This window comes from Salmo salar, chromosome ssa11 (genome assembly GCF_905237065.1).
Source record: "Salmo salar chromosome ssa11, Ssal_v3.1, whole genome shotgun sequence".
NCBI classification, from domain to species: domain Eukaryota; kingdom Metazoa; phylum Chordata; class Actinopteri; order Salmoniformes; family Salmonidae; genus Salmo; species Salmo salar.
The window spans coordinates 22,786,036-22,810,395 of NC_059452.1; the positions used below are offsets into that span (position 1 = coordinate 22,786,036).

The 24,360-nt window shown below is 43.8% G+C and overlaps 3 protein-coding genes across 3 annotated transcripts; all 3 read right to left on the reverse strand.

The window, feature by feature from the left end:
- Window positions 1–1,722: 1,722 nt before the first annotated feature.
- On the reverse strand, window positions 1,723–2,646 carry LOC106562302 (protein phosphatase 1 regulatory subunit 3E-like). The gene has a single exon (XM_014127094.1). It carries the CDS (start codon window positions 2,644–2,646, stop codon window positions 1,723–1,725), a length of 924 nt encoding a protein of 307 aa, XP_013982569.1.
- An 8,196-nt stretch (window positions 2,647–10,842) lies between these two features.
- On the reverse strand, window positions 10,843–19,841 carry LOC106562295 (ATM interactor). The gene is made up of 4 exons (XM_014127077.2): window positions 19,517–19,841; window positions 15,799–15,924; window positions 15,228–15,427; window positions 10,843–13,842 (listed from the first exon to the last, which is right to left on the reverse strand). The coding sequence occupies exons 1-4, from the start codon at window positions 19,745–19,747 to the stop codon at window positions 12,024–12,026; spliced, it is 2,376 nt and encodes a 791-aa protein (XP_013982552.1). The 5' UTR covers window positions 19,748–19,841; the 3' UTR covers window positions 10,843–12,023.
- Window positions 19,842–20,503: 662 nt separating this feature from the next.
- Window positions 20,504–24,025, reverse strand: LOC106562296 (centromere protein N-B). Its single transcript, XM_014127078.2, has 10 exons — window positions 23,728–24,025; window positions 23,492–23,537; window positions 23,329–23,388; window positions 23,086–23,159; window positions 22,773–22,946; window positions 22,555–22,656; window positions 22,347–22,401; window positions 22,098–22,207; window positions 21,884–22,007; window positions 20,504–20,819 (listed from the first exon to the last, which is right to left on the reverse strand). The coding sequence occupies exons 1-10, from the start codon at window positions 23,896–23,898 to the stop codon at window positions 20,731–20,733; spliced, it is 1,005 nt and encodes a 334-aa protein (XP_013982553.1). The 5' UTR covers window positions 23,899–24,025; the 3' UTR covers window positions 20,504–20,730.
- Window positions 24,026–24,360: the final 335 nt, after the last annotated feature.

The following is a 24,360-nucleotide window of genomic DNA, read 5'->3' on the forward strand; positions in this document are numbered from 1 at the left end:
AATGTTTTGTTTTGTTCAACCTGAATAAAAGGAGAAAAACCTGGATTTTTTGGAAGATCGTCAGGTCCGCACTCTAGAAACGATCTGAGGTAAATTTATAATTTTCAACAGCAACAGTTGCATTTCAAGTCCAACAAGGAACAGAAACAAAAGTCCAACAGTATCTGTCTCTGTAAGTTATCATTGTGTAATAACAGTTATAAAATGGAGTAATATCCATGTGGATTTTGTCATTAAAGCTCAACCTTGAAGAAGGTAGAGATACTGTATGGGTGAGGCAGTGGTGACTGATTCTGCAGTGGACCTTAAGGTTAGAGCTATCCTCAACTACTGTTTACAACAATACACCTGGTGAATTATTGTGACTGGTTGAGATCAAGTGTCACAACAGGAATGTTGTAAAATATCACCTGTCAGACACATGCAGACTGACTGCACTGCAGAGAAAAATCTACTATAAGATCCTGAACAAAACGTTCTGTACAATAGTTTTTTAGTCAAATATACATGTCCTCTAGTTTAAAATAATGCATATAGCATATGCATTATTTGGCATTTGAGAGTGGTAAAGATCCACATATTATTATGTTACATGTTTGGGGTCATACCAGAGCATCCTAATAGGCTAGCCTACTGCTAGACTGTAGGGCTCCACTCTGACCCACACTCTACTCTCCTGCTACTGGTTACCATCCTCTGGAAAATCGTTTTCTGGTGCATTTATAACCAGCGAACAAGGCTCGTGGGATGATTTCCTTTTTCTAACATCATCTCGTTGAGCAGTGCTATAGAGAGGGTTTAATCATTTCCCCAACATTGAAATATTCATGCTCAAATAGTTATAAAACTGAATACACCCAATATTGATCAGGATAAAAGCGCAGCAGCGTTCCCCGTTAGTTCTAAGGGGTATTATAAGGCATATCCAAGAAGATGAAAAGATGAGGAATTGGTAAGACAAATTACAATTTGATATTTCCCTTGTTGGTCCAGTGCGAATATTGTTGTGACTGGGCCTCGGCCTGCCCCATACACTGGAGTTTTCAGATGAGAGAGAATCGGATTGAAATCCGGCACACGTACACAGGGGGATGCACGTGAGCACAGTCCCATGCTATCGGAAATAAACAGAGAGAAGACGTGCTGGAAACTGTCTTAGTATTTTTCATAACCATTTTCCTCCGTTTTTTTATAAGCAGTCGTTGACAGTTAAGACATCACACAAGATGTTTAATAAAATAGTCAAAGGTGGGGATTGAATCGAGCATCGCTGCGTTTTAGAGAGGGATAGTGATGCTTAAATGGGGTATATTCCTGGCACGTTTTCAACGGCACGTGTCATTACATAAGAGTATAGTTGTGCCACACCAAAGGGCACAGGACTACAAAGCTCCCAACACCAAGGCTAATTATCATACAGCAGATTTACCTCCCGCGCCGGATACGTAATGAAGGGCTTGTCTTTCAATCCTGTCAAATCTGTCAAACATAATGACATGAAACAAAACCATTGTGACGGTGGTGAGAAAAAAAACATAACCCAAACAATGTAAAAAATGACTGCGTGTACAGCTGGACACGGCGGTTGGATCATTAACACAATGTGTAGAGGCTATAGCCTATGGTAGCCCTATTTTTCATTACGGTAAAGCGGTGCCCGTGGAGAGATCGCTTGCTTTACACACACAGTGCGCCGGTGAGAACGCCAAGGGCGCATGCAGGTTAGATGAAGTGAATCCAGCCATCCTCCCACTCACGGGGTGGGGAAATCTTAAACCTGTGGCGTCGCACTTTGTAGTTGACCCCGTCATTATTGTCCCAATACTCATCTCCACCAACGCAGTATTTTATGGCAAACTGGAACGTGCCTCCACTCTCCAGAAACGTTGTTGGGGTGATTATCTTAAAGGAGAATTTGTCTGTCACACCGTCGCTTGATTCTGGGACATATGATGCCAGACTGTCCATGAAGGTTATCCAGTTGTTGATTGAGAACCTCAAATAGACACTTTTCTCGAAAGCCATGTTCAAAACCCGCACGACGCCGGACAGACTGAACTCGTCGGCTTCAGCACACTCCAACAACACTTTCACTTCTTTCACTTTCTCAGTAAAGCCTGGTAGGGTGCCGGGGTTCTTGAATTGCAGCTCCATAAAAATTGACTGGGTGGTCGGTGCCCTGGGGAATTTATCAAAGGGGTTCAGATGGAGGGCACCCCTGTCGAATCTGGCCATTATGCGCTCCGGCACATCGGGCATGTCTGTGTCATTGAAGTGCTTCACAGAGGTGAGCTCCAGACCCAGAGAGTCGGCGAAACGGACCTTTTTCTGGCTGCAGGGACTCCGGCTGCGGGAGATCTCAAGCTTCGCTCTCTCTATGGGGGTCGGCAGAGACTTGCACCTCCGGCGCAGGTTCGGACTCTGCGGGGGTTTGAGGAAGGATTCCCGGCCTCTAGGTCTCTCATCCACCACATGGTGCATCTCGATGGGCTCGCTTGTTCCGTTCAGCTCCATCCCCTCCACGTCTTCTACTCTCGGGTCTGCTGCCAAGCTCCCGAACAACCCAGCTATGCAGCTGTAGTTCCTCGGGAGGCAGTTCTTGGGAGGCAGCATAACCACAACAGAACGCACAGCCTCGGTTTCCATAAAGCGGGAGAGTCGCTGGTCTGTAGTCGAAGGGGTAGTGATCAGAGCCACTGAGAAAGGAACACGCCGTCAGGTGTCAGAGATAAACACACGGATAGGCGCCGTAGTACCACGTCAGACTGTGACACTGCGCATTTCTGAACGAATAAACCAAGCTTCTACAAGTGCAGCTAGAACAACGCATCACAAATACCAGACATACCTCCCTAACGTCACTTTAAATTTCATTCACAGGCATACAAATTCGTTCATTATGAAAGAATATGAAATATGGGATTCCCGTATCACTGTGGACATTTCCAGCAGCATGCCCCAGTCAATGTGTGTGTGGCTGAGCTTACAGTGCACATAAAACTTGGGGACCCAGTGAGAGACATGACATTACAGTCATAAGGTTTGTGCCTGGCTGGACCACGATGTTCCGAATAGCACGTCCCATTTCTTGCCTGACGACTCATCCTGAATTTAATTCCGCTGCTATGTCGATTGCTTCACGGAGAAGAAACGTTAGTGGGCGTGGCTTTGGCCGGAGCGATGTGGATGGGCAGCGAGGCAATCTCATTTCGGCCATGAGTCAAAAACGCATAACTTCCTTTCTCCTTTTTTTTTTCTCCGTTAAAAAAAAAAAACGAAACAGAGGTGGGTGGCCACTTTGTTATTGTTTCAATCAAGGACTCTAGCTTTGAGAGTATATTCTAGATACCTGTAAATAATTTATATCATGTAAATGAGTAGGCCTATGTAAAGGACGTCACACTGCTTGCGAGTACCACGGCCGTCAAGAAGCGTCAGAAGTCGGTGCCACGCGACAAGCTAACTATTCGCTGGCGCAAGTGGGGACAGTTCAGGTTGAGGAGTTTCACACATCCCCATGTGCTACAGCTACTGTAGCCATACTATGAAGCATTGGCCAATCTGAATCAGTGCTTGACTTGGGCAGGAGCTCACCGTAGCTCAGTACCAGCACCTCAAATGTTCTACTGCTTGAGCTCCTGTTCCTCTTATAGAATATTAGCTCAAAAGTATTGTGGAGCTCCTGCACCTAAATATAAACAGCACTGCCACCTAAAATGAATATCGGAACCTATTTCAATCAAGCACTGATCTGAATCAAATTCACTTAGGCCCATATCCACTATTTTATAGCCTTACGTTATACAATGTATATTACAATACTGTTATAATGGGCTATTTTGGATCATATTGTATAGGACAGTTTACTATAGATTACAGAAATGTTAGGGTTAGTCTTAATTATAGATATTGAATGAAATAGTCAGCAACATAGTGGACACCATGCTGTAAATCACGAATTGTAACAAGCAGCAAATCCAGGTCTAGAAAGTGTTACATTTTCTTAGATAACATGGAAATGAGCAATAACGTGTCAACTGTTTTTTTCCAACTTGTTTTTGTCACGCCCCCTCCCATTTCCCCTCTTCTTTTCCACCACGTCACTTCTGAGCGCCCTGTTGTAGTGGAGTTGTCATGGCAACGGCGTTCTATCTCTGCTCCGAACACTTCGTGGGCCTAGCACATCTTTGACTTTGTTTGAGGTCGTCTCCTGATAGCTGCAAAACTGTAATAAATATTTGATGACTATGTTACTGCCTATTAAGTTGAATGTAAAAACCTCAAGGAGCAAATGCTTGTATGGTATTGCTGAGGATAGTGTCGAAGTCGACCCCCTTTAATGGTAAGTTGTCTCTTTTACAGTCTTGTTTGTGGCTTCAGGTAACAGAACACGCTTCCTACTTAAGTTGCTAACGTTAGTTTACCTAACGTTAACGTTAGTAGCTACGCAGAAATGTGAGGTTCTCTTGCTAGCTAGCTAGAATGTTTATGAATCCATTTAATGGACAGGTTTTGTAAACAGGGTCAACACGTTTGTTAACACTTGAGTTAACATGTCATAAAGTTGACGTTAAAGGCTACATGTCTTCAGATATCTTACAAATAGTTTTGCTTACAATTAATTATAGGTTGCTTGCTGTTTGTGTACATTTATCTCCACTCTTACCAGCGAGCCTACAAGATGAGTGCCTAATTAGAGATGTTTTTTCACTCTCAACAGATTTCACCCTGAAAGGCTCATCTTAGAATGGACAAATTCAAGGAATGGGATCAGGCGCCCGTAGAAGTGGCTGAAGACAGAAGTGTGGCAGTTGAGTACACAGGATGGAACCAGAGCTGCCAACTACCCAACAGAGGCCATGTTGATGCCCTTTTGGATATCAGCGATGATACCTCATCCAAAGAGCAGGAGCCATTTGAGTTTCTCTGTCTCTCCGGATGGGAGGAAGCTGTAAGTAATCCCTGTGGTTAACCTTTTATTTTTTGGCTAGATTGTGAATGATATTCAGCCAGTGTCACGTTATTGCGTAGGCACCAGATACACACTTCAATTTCATGTGAGTTAAGAAAAAGCGAAACGGTGTCAGTATGTTTATTCACTGTTTATAACTACATTCAATCTCAGAAATCATCTTAAAAGGTAAAACCAAATTTTCTCTAAGTTGCTCGTGTTTGTTGTTGAGACAGATCCGGGGCTGGGACAGAACTACTCCACTTGGCTGCCTGGTTCAGACCCAGAGGAGAGGAAAGAGAGTCGTCAAGACTGGAGACACAGACCACCACTGCCACCTGTGTGTGGACCTCGTGAAGTTCTAGGATCCCCTTGACTCTGAGTCCAGCGTAACCCACTCCCCTGATTCCTCCCTGGACTCCTGATTCCCGGGACTCCTCTCTTCAGAGGAGTCCCCACCAGAGTCCTTCAGGGACCTTCAGAAAGCCACACAGCAACTGACACTCCGAGACAAGATGGTGGAGGACAAAGCTGAGGTGTGTGAGATCAGTGACTCACTGCTGGGCTCTGCCCCCTCACCACCACTCAGCCTCAGAGTGTCCCATGACGCTGATCATCAACAGCTTCGCCGTCCTACCACCCGTGAAGGCCCACCAGCCCAGACACCCTAGGGTCAGCAGCCAGCTCCGGAGGGAGGCCGGCCCGGGGCTCGGTGCCTCAGACGGGGAGACCGCAACAGCAGGGTCATGCGGTGTGATGCCTGCCTGGGAGAGCGGAGCTGGTGTGGAGAGCCAGCAGAGCCCCCACCTGTTGTCTGCTTTCAGCATCCCCATCCCCAAGAGATGTGACATGCCCCTCAGCACACTGTCAGATCCTCTACCCTACGCCACCTACCCTCTGGACAGACACCTCAGACAGGATCCCCGGACCAGCAGTGCTCACAGACTCTACTTTGGACTGAAGACCAATAACCTGAAGCGTGCAGAGCCCCAACTGCCCATTCTGTTTGGTACCAGGGTGCCCATCCCAGCCTCTGCACAGAGACTACTCTGAACAGAGACTGTTACTTTGCACTCCATACTCTCTCCCAACCCAAAAGCTCAGTCTTTGTGGGTTTGTGATTAAAAATAAGCTTTCTGTGAAATATCTTCGTATCTTTCAAATGACACTGATGATGAATTCAACTTGGTCGTTTTAAACTACATGGAACTGACATGAGTTTACAGATTGCTGTTAGTTCTATTTGATTTATAGGCTATACCACCTCAGCCTCATCGTATAACCAGTTTATTCATGCGTTACATGCGTATCAAAAAGTAGCATTTGGTCCATCATCACATATGCCATCAATCTAACATCAGCAATGCAAAGTAGTCCAGATTGCTAGAATACATTGTGCAAACATGTTATGGTAATTTGTTACCACTGATTATTCAGAGTGAAATCATTTAACTGTTACATGAGCCTTCCTTAATTACAAACCCTCCACGCACCTGGACATATGGAGTGAATCATTTTAAAAATGGAGTGATACATTCATTTGTGTGATTTCGGTTCTAGATTTTGTATGTGCTTTTATTGTGGTGCTCACACTTACCCAGCAACTGTGCTAGGTACTCTATGATGCTGAGCTCTAGGTCAGTTTCTTGGATTCCTGAATGTTAAACAGCAGACATTATTCTTATGTCAGAACCCCCCGGTGCTCCTCAGTATGGTAAAACATGATCTGAGCCATTGCCTAAGCATGCTAGTGCTATTGCACTCTAATGGAATGAGCAGTCAGTGATTGTAGTGTTCCAACCCATGTGAAGATGTCTGTGGTAGCCTATTGAATTACATGCTAGATGTGAACCACACTGTGATTGTGAAGGGCTGTGACAGCATAAGTGTGTGGGCGGGGGGGATTAGTATCATATTCCAAATTACTTACACAATTACAATACTGTATTCAAACGGACTGAGCATAATACACGTACATAGTAAACTAACTTGTACTGCCACACAACCCAGGTCAAAACTGACTGACATTTAACGAAAAATAGCACGTTGAGTGTGTACAATATTGATTATTGTGTTAAGTCAAAAGTAGTATGTGCTTTAACCAGTAATAAAATATACTGCTCAAAAAAATAAAGGGAACACTTAAACAACACATCCTAGATCTGAATGAAAGAAATAATCTTATTAAATACTTTTTTCTTTACATAGTTGAATGTGCTGACAACAAAATCACACAAAAATAATCAATGGAAATCCAATTTATCAACCCATGGAGGTCTGGATTTGGAGTCACACTCAAAATTAAAGTGGAAAACTACACTACAGGCTGATCCAACTTTGATGTAATGTCCTTAAAACAAGTCAAAATGAGGCTCAGTAGTGTGTGTGGCCTCCACGTGCCTGTATGACCTCCCTACAATGCCTGGGCATGCTCCTGATGAGGTGGCGGATGGTCTCCTGAGGGATCTCCCAGACCTGGACTAAAGCATCCGCCAACTGCTGGACAGTCTGTGGTGCAACGTGGCGTTGGTGGATGGTGCGAGACATGATGTCCCAGATGTGCTCAATTGGATTCAGGTCTGGGGAACGGGCGGGCCAGTCCATAGCATCAATGCCTTCCTCTTGCAGGAACTGCTGACACACTCCAGCCACATGAGGTCTAGCATTGTCTTGCATTAGGAGGAACCCAGGGCCAACCGCACCAGCACATGGTCTCACAAGGGGTCTGAGAATCTTATCTCGGTACCTAATGGCAGTCAGGCTACCTCTGGCGAGCACATGGAGGGCTGTGCGGCCCCCCAAAGAAATGCCACCCCACACCATGACTGACCCACCGCCAAACCGGTCATGCTGGAGGATGTTTGCGGCAGCAGAACGTTCTCCACGGCGTCTCCAGACTCTGTCACGTCTGCCACGTGCTCAGAGTTGAACCTGCTTTCATCTGTGAAGAGCACAGGGCGCCAGTGGCGAATTTGCCAATCTTGGTGTTCTCTGGCAAATGCCAAACGTCCTGCACGGTGTTGGGCTGTAAGCACAACCCCCACCTGTGGACGTCGGGCCCTCATACCACCCTCATGGAGTCTGTTTCTGACCGTTTGAGGAGACACATGCACATTTGTGGCCTGCTGGAGGTCATTTTGCAGGGCTCTGGCAGTGCTTCTCCTGCTCCTCCTTGCACAAGGGCGGAGGTAGCGGTCCTGCTGCTGGGTTGTTGCCCTCCTACGGCCTCCTCCACGTCTCCTGATGTACTGGCCTGTCTCCTGGTAGCGCCTCCATGCTCTGGACACTACGCTCACAGACACAGCAAACCTTCTTTCAACAGCTCGCATTGGATGTGCCATCCTGGATGAGCTGCACTACCTGAGCCACTTGTGTGGGTTGTAGACTCTGGCTCATGCTACCACTAGAGTGAAAGCACCGCCAGCATTCAAAAGTGACCAAAACATCAGCCAGGAAGCATAGGAACTGAGAAGTTGTCTGTGGTCCCCACCTGCAGAACCACTCCTTTATTGGGGGTGTCTTGCTAATTGCCTATAATTTCCACCTGTTGTCTATTCCATTTGCATAACAGCATGTGAAATGTATTGTCAATCAGTGTTGCTTCCTAAGTGGACAGTTTGATTTCACAGAAGTGTGATTGACTTGGAGTTACATTGTGTTGTTTAAGTGTTCCCTTTATTTTTTTGAGCAGTGTATTTGATTTGGCTTTATACAGCACTGTATTCCTGTCCTTTGACAACCAGCTACTACATCAACTCAAACAATCAACCCTTTTTGAAGAGTTTATTATGAGCGTCTGCTGAATAGCACCAACAAAACAAACAGCGAGAGGCAACCTTTATCGACCCTCTACACATTCAGGCAACTGAAATACAAAAGATAAGGCTGCAAACAGAAATGCAACTTAAATAAATTACATTGGCACCAAAGACTGCATGCACTCCCTACTGAGAAAAACATGGTTAGGATCAATTCCATTTCAAATTCAAATTTTCTTCAAAATTAGGCAAATGTGGAATTGGCTTTACTTTCTCAATTGCCTGGAATTAAAATGAAATTGACTTCAACCCTGCCATGTAGTCTACTGTACATGTTTTTTTAAGCAAGGCAGTTTCTCCCCTCAGCGCTATTATAATAAAGTTCAAGAACGATAAATTAAAATAGAAGTAGTGTTTTCAGTACAGCACAAAACATTGTTACGAAATGTAATGGTTGAGTATGAAAGTCTGTTATAAACTGGAATGAAACAGTCCTGTTTCAATTACTTTAAGATGCAGTGCAAAAACTAAGCCATGTTGTGCAGTATGTGCAGTGTGACGTAGGCTACATTCTGCAGTTTCTGGGTACAATTCTATACATATTGATAGTGTACCACAGTAGGGCAAATGCTGCCTTGGAAAAAAATACTGCATTGCATTCTTAGAACCTAGATGTGTAACACAAAACAGGCATTCTAACATATTTTGCAACAAAATGTTTTTTAAAGTAGAGGTACAGAAAACATACTCAACATGCAAATTAAAAGATACTTGAGTATTTGAAGTATTCTTCCAATACACCCTCCACAAATAAATATAATGTAAATGTTATTTTGATCCTGAACTTCTTCCTACCTCTTAAAGCTGCTTAGTGCATCACTGACCAATGGAAACATTACAAAATACATCATGAAAAATACTTGGCTTAAGGCACCAACATAACAATATCCAACATGGAGAAATACTCAAAACTTGGAGAGCTCATGTAAAGTTCACATTCAATAAAAATGTCTCAACAAATGTCTGTTTCTTGAAATTTGAATGGGGTGCATGTGCAAATGAGGTAAAATATTGTAATGATACCAACAGCTAGCTTTGACCAATATGGTAGGCGTTAGAGTATAGTTCAAGAAAATGTTGATAGAAATTGTAATATTGTCAGTTTATGTTCAGTAACATTTAGTGGGGTTGTTATACAGTACAATCAGAAAGTATTCACACCCATTGCCTTTCCCCCCCCCCCCAAAAATGGTGTTACAGCCTGAATTTAAACTTGATTAAATTGAGACTTTTGTCACTGGCCTTATCACAATACCCTATAATGTCAAAGTGGAATTATGTTTTAGGAAATTTGTACAAATTAATATATGAAATGAAAAGCTGAAATATCTTGTGCCAGTAAGTATTCAACCCCTTTGTTATGGCAAGCCTAAATAAATTGAGTAAAACTGTGCTTAACAAGTCACATAAGTTGCATGGACTCACACTGTGTACAATAAGTGTTTAACATGATTTGTTTTTTAAATGACTACCTTATCTCTGTATCCTCCACACACAATTATCTGTAAGGTCCCTCAGTCAAGCAGTGAATTTCAAACACAGATTCAACCACAAAGACCAGGGAGGTTTTCCAGTGCCTCACAAAGAAGGGCACCTATTGGTAGACGGGTAAAAATAAAGAAATCAGACATTGAATATCCCTTTGTGCATGGTGAAGTTATTAATTACACTTTGGATGGTGTATTCCTAACTCAGTTGCAGGAGAGGAAGGAAACCGCACAGGTACTTCAACATGAGGCCAATGGTGACTTTAAAACAGTTAAGAGTTTAATGGCTGTGATAGGAGAAACAGAGAATGGCTCAACAACATTGTAGTTACTCCACAATACAAAAAATGTGGCAAAGCAATTCACTTTTTATTCTGAATACAAAGTGTTATGTTTGGGGTACCACTCTACATATTTTCAAGCATAGTGGTGGCTGCATCAAGTCATGGGTATGCTTGTAATCATTAAGGACTGGGGAGTTTTTGAGGATAAAAAAGAAACGTAATGGAGCTAAGCACAGGCAAAATCCTAGAGGAAAACCTGGTTCAATCTGCTTTCTACCAGATACTGGGAGATTAATTCACCTTTCAGCAGGACAAGAACCTACAACATGAGGCCAAATCTACACTGGAGTTGCTTACCAAGAAGACAGTGAATGTTCCCGAATGTCCGAGTTACAGTTTTGACTTAAATCTATTTGAAAAGCTATGGCAAGACCTAAAAAAGGTTGTCTAGTAATGATCAACAACTAATTTGACGGAGTTCGAAAAATTCAGAAAATAATAAATGGGCAAATGTTGCACAATCCAGGTATGGAAATCTCTTAACGACTTACCCAGAAAGACTCACAGTTGTAATCAAAAGGTGATTCTAACATGTATTTACGCAGGGGGTTGAATACTTATTTAATGAAGATATATTCGTTATATTTTCCATAAATGTTCCATTTTTTGTTCCACTTAATCCCACTGTAACAACAAAATGTGCAAAAAGTCAAGGGGTGTGAATACTTTCTGAAGGCACTGTATATGGTGGTGGTGGACATACACAATCACAATGTAATCACAGTGACTAGAGAGTAGCTAGATCCTCATAGTGTTTCTCTACAGTGTTGTATCACTTCAGCACACAGTGCTGCTATACACTTACAGCCAGCTAATGAATAAGTCAAAGACCATGACAGGCTAGTCTGCTAACGCGGTGACCCAACTTATAGGTGGGTGGCCCTGTAACAATAGGGCAATTCTACAAGACTGCACTTCACAATCACATGTCAACAATGAGAGTGCGGCAACTATTTTAGAGTTTCGCTAGTATATTTGTGCCACATCAAATCTGCCGGAAGCCATTCAATAGCAGTATGATTAAGGAAAGGCTCAACAGGCATTACATACTCTCTTACAGCAAACATTAGTGCTCAAACTTTTAAAACGCTGTAAACGGACTAAAAACTGGCTTTTCAGACAAAATATATATTTAAGTAGTAAGACGTGCAAATAAACATGTAAACAAGGATGGGAAATCATATCCATGAACTATAATAAAGTGCTTTTGAGCTAGCATGAGGGAGATGTCTGGACATGTTATCCTAGACATGCTACCCCCCTGTAGAATGTCCTAAGACTTCAAGAAGGCTCACTTCTACACCTAAACCTCCATTAGTAGAGGGACATAGACTGTAGAGGATGATGAGTAGGAACCCAGGACCTCCTGGACAGAAACCAGAAACCCATTGCGTGGACTGAGGAGGTGTGTGGGGGTGGTAATTCAGCTGTTGGGTTTCTCAGAGTGCTGAAAGAGAGCAAACAGCTCCTCACACGTCTGCGTCTCCACCGAGCTGAAGTGGGACTCCATGTTCCAGGCCATGTCAGCTGACAGGAAGTCATCCATGACTGTCTGGGTCTCGTTGCTGGTCAGGAAGAGGTTTCCGAGGCCCTCAGAAGACGCGTCGGTCACCGTCTGAGTCTCCGTACTGCTCAAGAGCCTGGCCTGGTCACCCTGGGACATGGAGAGAAGGGTGTTGGAGTTTGGTGTTGGTGTCAGCGGTTGGTGGAGGTCGGTCTGCGTCTCAGTGTCAGAGGACTCTGTGCTCATGGAGAAGCTGGACTGGCGCAGAATGTTGCCGAGGGGCATGTGGCCCAGTGGCATGTGGCCTCCAGCTTTCAGCAGGAAGTTGAGGTCCGTCTGGGTCTGGGTGTCAAACATCTCCAGTTCCAGGTCGCTGGCCTGGCTCCGGCCCGGCCCCTCACTGTTTCCCAGGCCCTCCAGGAGGAGGAAGTCTGTCTGGGTTTGGATGTCCAGGACCTCCAGGGGTGTGTCGGCCCCCAGACCGCTCAGCTCGCTCTCCTCCGTCTGGGTCTGTATGTGGGCAGCGTTCAGGAATTCCTCAAAGTCAAAGTCGATGCCCGTGTGCTGTTCCTGAACAGAGCCCAGACCTGACCCACAGCCTGTTGAAGAATCCATCTGCGTCTGGGGACCGGACAGAGAGTGACCTGACAAGATGTTCTCCAGGTCGTTGAACAGAGCCAAGGTGGTCTGGGTTTGGTTGTCCGCCACGCTGCCCGACTGGAGATCGTCTGTCTGCACGCCAAAGCACATGCCTCCTGCTGACTTGTCGTCGTCATAGAGACCGTTACCGGCGCTGGAAAGGGGGTCGTCTACACCGTGGGTTCTGAAGTGTCCGTCTGTCAGTGCCGTCTGTGTTGAGACGCTGAGGGAGTAACTGTCGAAGAGGTCTGAGCACATGATGGCCTGGTCTATCTGAGCCCTCTCTTCTGACCCAGCCAGGGCGAGTCTGGTCTGGGTCTGTTTGGTAATGTAGGGGGACTGGGATGGGGAGGAATAGGGGTAGGGTAGCTGGTTGAGGGTGTGGGTGTCTGTCTGAGCCCCGATGGTGGTGGTGGCTTTGGCCTTAGAGGGGAACGTCTGGGTCTCTACACTGACCGGCAGCAGGACCTGAGCACTCACACTAATATCTGTCTGAGAACACGATGAGACCGACAACTCACCAACGGGGCACACCTCAGTCCCCACCCCGACCCCCATAGGCATCCTGGACAAGTATGAGATGTCTGTCTGGATGTTGGTGGAGATATTGCTCCCCCTGGTTCCTCCTGAGTCATTGCCAGATCCCACTGACTCCAGACTTACCTGCACCCCCATGCTGACAGGCCCCAGACTGGGGCGGGAGACAGGCATGCTGCCCCTGAAGCCCAGGGTCTTAGGGTCCAGGTGAGGCACCACAGCCCCCATGGACTGGGGCATGAGGTGGAGGGTGCTGAAGGAGCCCTGGCTGTCCATGGCCAGCACCACAGACCTCAGAACACCGCTCTCTGTGGAGGGGAGGAGGACGGGGAGATGGGCCAGCTGCATCACAGGGAAATTCACCAGAGCCACTTTGGGCTTGGGTAGGAGGAGTTTCTGGAGGTGTTTAGGGGGGTTGTTGTGGCAGACCCTGTCTGAAGGGAGGGAGTCCTCTGAAAGTTCTCTGTCCGTTTTTATGATCTGACACATGAATTCACTGGGTTTGACTTTTCCTTCTCCACTTATCTGTCTCTCCATCTTCCGCTTTTTCACTGGTGGATACCTGCAAACACAGGGCAGAGGAGAAAATACGTCAAGCAGACAAAACAGCAGTAGGTAGTTATAAAGCTTTGACAAACACTAATAAAAGCAAGGTGCAGTGGCGGCATTCTCATTTAGTCGTTGTGCAGTCATATTCAGTCTGTTCTCAAGGCACATTGTGCATGCAGGTGTTTGTCCCAACATGAATGAATGTCATGTGTAGACTAATGCCTTTAGGAGCACCCACTGCCGATTCAATGGCACCACATGGAAGTGACTGCAATATGCAAGGAGGAAGGAATGCCTACCAAGTGGACATTGGCTCCTTGCACAATGCATGTCTCAATTTGTCCATCTGGCTTGTCAAAATCCTCTGTTTCAGCATCTATTTATTTGTCCACTTGTCTGTACCTCCACCCTTGGTACAGTAGCTAGTTAGTCAAGCATTTTGGAGCCAACTACTGAAACAGGCAGTAGATTAGAGGAAGAGTAGGGAAGCACGATTATTTCATCTCTTATATTCCTCCTTGGTGGACATTACCGTAAATTCTATTTTAGGGAGATTCATTTAGCATAAAATCATCATTCTCCCCTGAGTCATGTGCATGCAGCTGTGTGTGTCAGACTGGCATGTGAACATTTTGTGGGCCAGTTCCAGTTATACAATGCTAATCTGCTAGTGAGAGCATGAGCTCAAAACAGACAGGCAGGCAGTTAAACAGGCAAAGTAGAGAGATCATTGAAAGACGACGTGAACCAACCTCCATGCGTAGCTAATGTGATTTATGGAGGATTTTTCTGGACAATGTCTTGGCAATGCTTATATTTGTCGGCTTTTGTGTATTTTTTATTTTAATTGACCAAAACCCATCAACAACCGGTTAATGGAAACACTGCCCTCCAGTATGATATCCAGTACACACTGAGTGAACAAAACATTAAGAACACCTTACACCTTTGCCCTCAGAACAGCATCATTTCGCAGGACAAGGTGTCGAAAGCATTCCACAGGGATGTTGGCCCATGTTCACTACAATGCTACCCACATTTGTGTCACGTTGGCTGAATGTCCTTTGGGTGGTAAACCATTCTTGATACACACAGGAAACTGTTGAGCGTGAAAAACCCAGCAACATTGCAGTTCTTGGCACAAACCGGTGCCCTGTTCAAAACCACGTCAGTATTTTGTCTTGCCCATTCACCCTCTGAATGGCACACATACACAGTCCATGTCTCAATTGTCTCAAGGCTTAAAAATATACTTTTTAACCTGTCTCCCCCCCTTCATCTTCATTGATTGAAGCGGATTTAAAAAGTGACATCAATAAGGGATCATAGACTGACCAGGTGAAAGCTGTGTCATGGAAAGAGTACATGTTCCTAATGTTTTGTACACTCTGTGTCTACCTGTGTTCTGTGGGGACCTCATGGCCGGTCCTGTAGCTATGTGACAGTAGCGCTGCTCTGCTGGCGTAGGGGCAGCCACACGTGCAGCGGTAGGTCCTCCCACAGTCCTCTATGTGGCGCCTCAGGTCCCACTCTGTGCTGTAGCCGTTGTTGCACTTGGAACACTTGTGCTTCTTCTCTGCATGCATTTTCATAAAGTGCTGGATAGAGCAGAATATACATAGGGCTATGAGAGGAGGTTACTTGTTACATGAACTGGGAAAATGCAATAAAGGAATGTATTACTCCCTTCTTATTCACTAATTCCAATTTCCTAGTTATACTTCAAAAGCCTCTCTATTGAGACAATTATTAGACACACTTTCCAATCATTTACAATTCCCATCCACCATCAGGATCTCAAGGGAGATCCAAAGCAGGACTGGAAAGTGATTAGGGGAAAACCCAGAAGGAAATGTCTGTCTCAGTCTTTTCATTCATTAGACAATCCGCATGAGTCTGACTCAGGTGGTTTCAGCCAGGCTATCTCTGGCAATATACAGATCTTAGACTGACTGTAGGGATGTGGTACCTGTTTAACCAGGGAAAACTGGGAGAAGGGTCTGTTGGGGCCTCGTGGACAGCCCTCTATGGGACAACAGTAGACCTTCTGGGAGCCCTTCATGTCCTTCCTGATGGTGGGGTTGACAAGACCGTCCTATGGAGAGAGAGAGGATGAATGATTAGATTGTGATACTATAGGCTTAAGATTTAGTGTCATCTATCAGCAGTGAAATAATGTAGCCTAACCAACCACATTTAGAAAGGTAGGCCATCAGCACAACTCTTAAGACCGCTGAGCTAAAGGCTAGGCATTAGTTATACTTTAGTTAGAGAGAGACTAAAATCCTATCTCTCGAAAACATCCAGCCGATGGACACGGCAATTATCCTTTGTAGAAAACCATGCGAATGGCAAATAAACAGACAAAGGTGGTCCAGATGGAGGGTTCACATCTATGACTTTAAAGAGGTTCAGATGAAAGTTATTAGTTTAACAGCACATCGATTTTGTGCTTTCCAGTGTGCTACGTCACTCCACACTCCTGGCAGTCTCCAGATAGCCGTGCCGAAGCAGCTGTCAGCAGCACATTGTATTAACTCAATGAACAACAGCATGATGCTTATGTAAGAGTACAGCAGACACAGAGCTTGGTATGACTCACAGGCCACAGATAGACCTCAGCATCGACCCATGTGTACAGCCTAACCATCATTACTAGCACTGCAGTATTTCACTGGCAAAGGTCACTGGCCAAGGTCACCTAGCAGGCTACATCTACTGTGTCATTGGTACAGTACTAATAAAATAGACCTTTTGATATAAGTTAGGCTAATATACATAACATACTGCATAGTTCTAAAATGATCTGTCTTCACAGTAAACAGACAGTGTATCTTATATTATTGTAAAGGTTACGTCAGAGGCATACAGTTCTGCATAGGCTACTTGCAGCAGCAGATGGACTCACTGGTGTCTTGCAGCAGCAGATGAGCAGGTTAACATTCAGACGGTCTGTTCTAGGCCAGAGCACAGTCCCTGAGCTGCTCTCCATGACACTATTATGTCCCTTCCCAGCAGACAGACCAGGCACAGTGCATTGCCAGACGGTGATACAGGCAGGCAGGGCAGAGATAGTTTTGTTTCTGTCTGCTACAAGACAGCTTGGGTAGGGTCTGCTGAGCAGCATCGCAGCAAGGAAATGCAAACTGAAAATATGTCAGTATGCTACATCAAGGAGTCAGGTCATCAAAATGTTTAACATTCGAGTTAAACCTGCTAAGTGACTCACTGACACCTTCCATACAGCCATTTCACAGGAAGTGTCACTAGTCTAACACTACAGCCTGCCTAGTACAGTAGGCTATTATTTGAGTACGATTTGTGATGTTCGGAAGTGTGTGAAATTAAATTGATTGCCGTGTTACACACACATCCAGCAGTTGGCCAGCAAATGTGATATGGCAGTTCAGCCGAGCTAAGGCATAGTGAGTGTCCAGCAACAACCGTGTTATAACCCAAATCATCTCTCTTCCTGCATCAATGAATAAAACAGAACAAGCCTGGCCAGTGCGTAACAGCGGAGGCACAGTAAGCAGCCTGTGCTTTCCTGGCCTGATGACTCCGGTTGGGTAGCGTGAGCCCATAACTACCTTTAGTGTATATTTATGAAGGTATCGTCTGGCCGGGGGAGTTCTGTTAAGAGCTCTGATGCTAATTCTGAATGTTAATACACATTGCTTGCGATACGATTTTGGAAACATAAGTAACAGTTTCATATCAGATCATTTAAAAAAACGAAAAGGTTAAATTACTACACACCTGGTTAGTGTTCCCACGCGGGCATAGCCCCATGTTACAGCGCTTGAATACGGAAGACAGATGCGACCACCTGTGCTAACTAGCTATCTAGCCTGCTCAAACATCTGTGTGTAAGCGTAACTGAGGAGGAAGTGTAGTTTGTGGACGTATGGATCTGTGAAAACCTGCTACAGTAAATGCATTTTATTGAAAGTTTATTTCTAATTGAAATGAAAGATAAGTTCCATATGTTTTGAAAACCGTATCGCAAGCGATAACTGACGTTTCTAAACATTAAAACAGAGCGTTGGGATTGTAGTCACATGGTCCCACCGGTAAGCGGTGCTTATAGCGGGAACCTTTGTGATAAGGCAGAATGCCTTGGGTTCTCGAAAGCAAGGGTATAGTTGCCTCTACTGTCAGCCCTGTCACAGTCATACACATCTAAGACTATGCTCACTTGACACCATTTTGTTCAGATTGACATTATGTTTCCTTCATGAATTGCTGCACAATGTATTTTCTCCTCCATCTCTCATTCTCCTGCATTAGGCCCAGTTGAATTAGTTCAATATTGAGAACAGTTAGTACTTGAGGAGCATGAAGTGCTTTTCAGACCTTATTCAAATTCAAACATTCACCTTTTCTTTTTTTCCCCAAAGAGCTCAGTCTGTAGCAAGACAAAAGACAGCTAGATCCCAGCAGAGAACAGCATTCATTTGGGGGAAACTGGAATCACTAAGACTCCCACAGGGCAGCAAGACCAGGCGGGGACACTGCATACATTTCAGTTAAAGAGGAGGACCATTGTCTCCAAGACCTTTACTGTAGCCTGTATTGATATTTAGGCTAAAGACAGTGTGACATTAGTCAGACTGATTTGGTTGCACATCTTGGGCTTAGCCCATCTTCTTCAGCCATATAAACATTCATTCACTGAGAGTTATTATAATTGCTCGAATTTCCATAAACTTCTAGAAAACCAAATGACTCTCAATAATATTACAAAGTTAGGCTATGTGGGCATCGAGACAAGTATATTTACATGCACACTAATAATTCGATATTAAACTGAGTATGGCATTAGTCATTTAAACACCTTACTCTGCTTATCTTAAATCGGCGTACGGTCATAATCGAAGTAAACCGATTAAAATACCTGGTTTTCGGAGCAACCTTCGAATTAAGGCACGTAAACAGTTTAATCGGCGGTCCAGCGGTGTATTTGATCTGCGCATATGCCAGCATCCGTGCGCAAGCCTCCCTCAAGCTAGAGTTCGGGAAAACTGAAAGTATGCATCTTTTCACATACAAACATTATATGTCCTAACTCAATATCAAATCGTATTCTCAAATATAACATGGTCACTGTGGTTGAACGTTTATTTTTATTGGCGATTTTATGCATTTATCTAAAGTCCCATCATTACCCTAACTTCAGATGTGTTTATGTGAACAGGATTATTACTGAAATCGTTGTTCTTGCAAAGCATGTAAACGTTTTAAACGAACTATTATATTAATCTGAATATCCACAATGTTCGTATTATTGTGCGGTTCTAACCGTGTGGGTTTGAACAGATAATACATTTGTATGGCTGACATGTAAAAGCAGTACAAGAAAGCTAGTTAACTTAACATTAGCCAGGATAATCAGTCTCATACAGCTATGACCCTAGCCTAGGATGATAGTTACAATGCTTTACGCAATGTTTCACAATAGTAACAAAATAACGTTATCGGCAGTATACAGTTGTAGCTAGCCAACTTCAAAGAACTGGCCTCAAACAGTGCACGATGACTTGCCGTTTTCCCAATAAGCATGCCTCTAACTAGCTAGCGTAACTAGTTAGCGATAGACTAGCATCATGAATTGAAAAATAGAAAGATGTGTTGGAATATGTCAGTAGCCCCTTTGGTTAGCTTGCAGAGGCTAACAAACTAGCTACCTTTACTCTGTGGGACTTCACGAGATGCATGTTCAGGGCTGGCGTGTTCGGTAGAATCTTGCCACATCCTTCCACCGTACATAGGATATTGGTTCGCACTTCTTTGGTGAGCTCCATGATAGACGGTTTGATAATCTCCCGCGTCTGTGCGGGGGGCTCTTCGATGCATTTTTGACTTCCCATAGAAGCGTTATCGTTTCGATATGCTTTCCCCGACGCAGAGGCAGCCATGTTTCTGTTGACAAGTTACCAACCCAACCGCTCCTCAAGCAGCAGAAACAGTGCTGCAAACAAGCCAGGAAAATATGGTCCGGAAAATACGAGGACGCGTCCACTTCCGGGAGACCTTTCTTAGCAACAGACAGCCACTCCCACACAAGCGTCCTGGCAACATCAGAGGGATGGCAAGTGGCAATATTGTAGCTACTTCTATGATATATTACATATTTGCTGTACACTACTCAAGTAACACAAAGTAAAAAAAAAAATATCCATCCAATAACATTTATTAGAGTACAGATTGTAGTATATTGGAACCCTGACCTGTTCACCGGACGTGCTTGTTGCACCCTCGACAACTACTATGATTATTATTATTTGACCATGCTGGTCATTTATGAACATTTTAACATCTTGACCATGTTCTGTTATAATATCCACCCTGCACAGCCAGAAGAGGACTGGCCACCCCTCATAGCCTGGTTCCTCTCTAGGTTTCTTCCTAGGTTTTTGGCCTTTCTAGGGAGTTTTTCCTAGGAAGTTTTTCCTAGCCACCGTGCTTCTTTCACATGCTTTGCTTGCTGTTTGGGGTTTTAGGCTGGGTTTCTGTACAGCACTTTGAGAATATCAGCTGATGTACGAAGGGCTATATAAAAATAAATTTTATTTGATATATTAATTAATTGAGAAACAATAACAAAGATTATTCTTATCAACACTTGGGTTAAGGACTCAGCATACATCTGAAAAATGCACAACTGCACTAAATTCATCAACATAATTGCAGAAATGTTTATTTGTTCATACAAAATAAGTGAAACAAATTACATGAAATAAAACAAAACAGATTATATATGTCAATTTATTTATTCTGAAACAGAGTGAATGGGTAAACAATGTGTTCTAAAAAATACATGTTAAACCCCATAAAATTTTAACACATTCAATACAAATATACACTACTTGTTCTGGTAGATCTTATAGTTAAACTTGATTTAAACTCCTTTGTCTGTGATAACAAAATAGTTTCTCCCTTTCTGTGTGATAGATGAGAGAAGAGGGGTGACTGGAGTTGACGACATACCTGTAAAACACAAGCAATTACTGAGGGGATTCGTTTTTGCCCACCCTGTTCACGGGGTAGGCCGAGTTTACACAGGGTTAAAAGTGATTGCATTAGTTTTTTTAAAGAACTGGGCCGCTTATCTGGCATGAGCCGGGTGCCCTGCACGAAACAAAAGTGACATAACACATGGAGTAATGAGTTAGGATTTCATGTTCACCTGCACAAGTGTTTGCTCTTGATAAATCACTATCTACCATCCCAAAGAAAGCTAGTTTGAAAATTTGAACATACACTTTTATGGAAAAGACATGTTGTATGTTTCTGAATGATCCATCATGCTGCCATGTTGACAATATGACCAGGTTGCGCATATTACTGTTCAATTTGAGCAGGGTACTCTGCCCTCACCGGTTTTAGCCGGTCATGTGACTGGCCATAGCCTGGTTCACCCCGGTTCAGTCTAATCAAATCCACTCACTCAATAGCAGACCCTCTGAAAAGCATCAAACAACTCAGCACATCTGTCTGGAGAATGAGATGGACACAATGAAAGTCTGTCATGGTTCCTCTGCCCCCTTGTGGCCATGGACAGAATTGAATAAAGAAGTGGAGCCATATATGAGCAGTTAAATAACTAAAACCACATCAAATAAAACGTTTTAATGCTGAGCATTCACCTGGAAGACTTGACTTCTCAACCTGAGGGTATGGAACAAAATGCAGCGAGAGAGAGCTATTGTTCATAATTTGGTGTCTCTGCAGCTCTAACAGGGCTCCCGAGTGGCTTAACGGTCTAAGGCACTGCATCTCAGTGCTAGAGGAGTCACTACAGACCCTGGTTCCATTCCAGGCTGTATCACAACCGGCTGTGATTGGGAGTCCCATAGGGAGGCGCACAATTGGCCCAGCGTCGTTAGGGTTTGGCTGGGGTAGGCCGTCATTGTAAATAAGACTTTGTTCTTAACTGACTTGCCTAGTTAAATAAAGGTAAAAAAAAAACCTAGAAGATGTGGCTCTTCCCATTGACAGAGATTAAAGGGGATATTAAACAAAGCCCAGCCCCAGACATATAGATAGTGTACCTGAGGACACACAGTGCCTGAGTGACTCTAGGAGGTTGGTGCTGGCAAACTCCACCACTCCTCTGAAGGGCTCTTCTCTGCCTGTCAACTTCTTGTTGGAGTCATCCCGGAACTTGGTCTCCAGCTGAGAAGAGAGCAAAATACATTGTCACACACAGCACAGCAGGCACATGAGAAAGCTTTTTGTAAACAATCATAGTTCAACTTCTTGCACCTTGTAGACAGCTTTTTGCAGTTGAGGTAGTGTCCCATCACCGAAGGCCTCACAGGCCATCTGAAGTCGGTTCTCTGTATTCTCAGCCTGTTCTTTCTCTATATTGGGGTCTAAAATGAGAAAATAGTTTGTGTTTCACTGACATTCTAAGTCAATATTCTATTGATATCTAATTTGTTGTGGTTGTCACCCTGATTCTGTTCATGTATACATTACAATTGTATTTTATAAGCAGACAACAAAACATACTTCTAGGGACAGGATTCTTTTCCTGAAGAGGTTTTGGATGTTTGTTGGGGAACACCTATGAAAGAAGGAAAAGGTGCAGAACACAGAATCTCTATAGTTAGTTCTATAGGCTTTCTTTGTTAGCAGTAAGCAGTGGGATGGTCATGATAAAGGCTTTTATATGGCCCGTGTCCTGTCATTGGGGACAGGGCACAGGGCCAAGGCCTACCTGTTGGTACTGCCTCATCAGTAGGTCTCTGATGGCGGTGAGGTTCCGTCCACTGAGGTGAGCGTCCTTCATAGAGCCATATCTTGTGGCCAGAACCAAGGCCTGTATGACAGAACTCAGTCTGTTATACAGGCGATACAGACCATAGAAACAGAATTCAAAGCATTGCAATATGACGTTATGAATCCCCTCAGGGGCAATTTAGAAAGCATCCTTGCCTGGTTTAAAAGAGGCTTATGCTTTGAAGTCAAGCCGGTCACAAAGACATAAGGGGTCTGAAGATGGTGGACAACATATGTGGGTTTAAGGTGGTTAGGCTTTGTGAAGTTGTCCCCCCAGGCAATACGTATCCATATGGCCTCATCTGTGTGTTTCTTTATTTTAATAGACACCTTGGAAGGAAAGACAAACACAGGCATTGACTGAGATGGCACATGCAAGCACAGCAATTGAGGGACATTACAAGCCATTTTAATGAATGTTAGTTCTGTCTTTTCTACCAAGCATATAAAAGCTGGAAGTCATACATACATGGCTGATGAGCTCTGTGAGGTTGGCCTTGAACTGTTCCTTGAACTGTGTCAGCTCAATAGATGGTGCATCCTCTGTGAAGAAAAATATAATTGAAATTAACAAAAATGCTGATTAGGCTACCTCTAATACCTTGGAACTCTAATATTGATTAGGGTCCATTTTCAAATGGGAAATGTGTGAGTGTCAGTGAAAGCACTTAGATAATAAATGTACAGCAAGGTATTAGAGACTTTCATTTACCCTCTGCATCAAGGAGCTGGAAGCCATGCCACATTCCCTGGTTCGGATTCTCAATGATATCTGGAAAGCATTGGTGAAATGTATTATCTATTACTGACAACTAAGTTGACCATTAGCTACTGAGGGGGAAATTAGTTAATTCACACGGTCAGTTAACACTTACAGATCATTTCGAGTTCTGTGATGTGTTTCACTCTCAAGCCATTCTCCTGGGAAAGATACAAGTAGAATATATCAGAAAGGGTTGATTGTATAACAACAAAAAATTTGGATTACACTTAGCCTATGATGAACTGTTAAAGTGAGCTAGATTAAATTAACAATTTAGCTAAAGAGAACATCACGAGAAAGCTAGTTAGATAGGTAACGTTAACTATATAGTTAAGCAGCTACATCTACCTCACAGAGAGCCAGTAGATGTTCCGTCAACACCCATTTTGGTTGTGTGAGGTCAAGCGAATGCAGGTCCTCTCTTGATAGATGAGCCCACTTGCCAAGCATTGTCTGGAGCATTTGATAAGGGATTCGTCGTATCAGACGTTGTAATATACGCTTTGTAGAGTCATCCATGCTTAAAATCGATGTTTTAACCAATTAAACTCTTAAAACGCATTAGAAAGCAAGGTAACAGCAGACACGCAAATCCAAAACAAACCGCCGAACGAGGGTCAACCAATCGGATTCATTTGGTGGGTCACACTTCCTGTTTCGTCATTTCCTCTTCAGATAACGTTTTCCACATATTCACACGCTTTAAAGGTCTTTACATGTTAGTAAATGTGGTTTAAGATTGTCCTAAATTAAACCAAAAACGTGTAAAAACCAAATAAATAGAAAACTGACATCTGGGATTTTGTTTCGTAAAAATGTATTCGTCTTTCCACTGCAATATGCGATGGCGCCGTCTGCTGGAGAGGCATAGATGCACAGTGCTTAGGATGAATTACATATGATGATATAGCTATAATGCATACATACTACAATCGTACATAAATATGTAATATAATGTGTTTTATGTAACAGTCGTGCAAT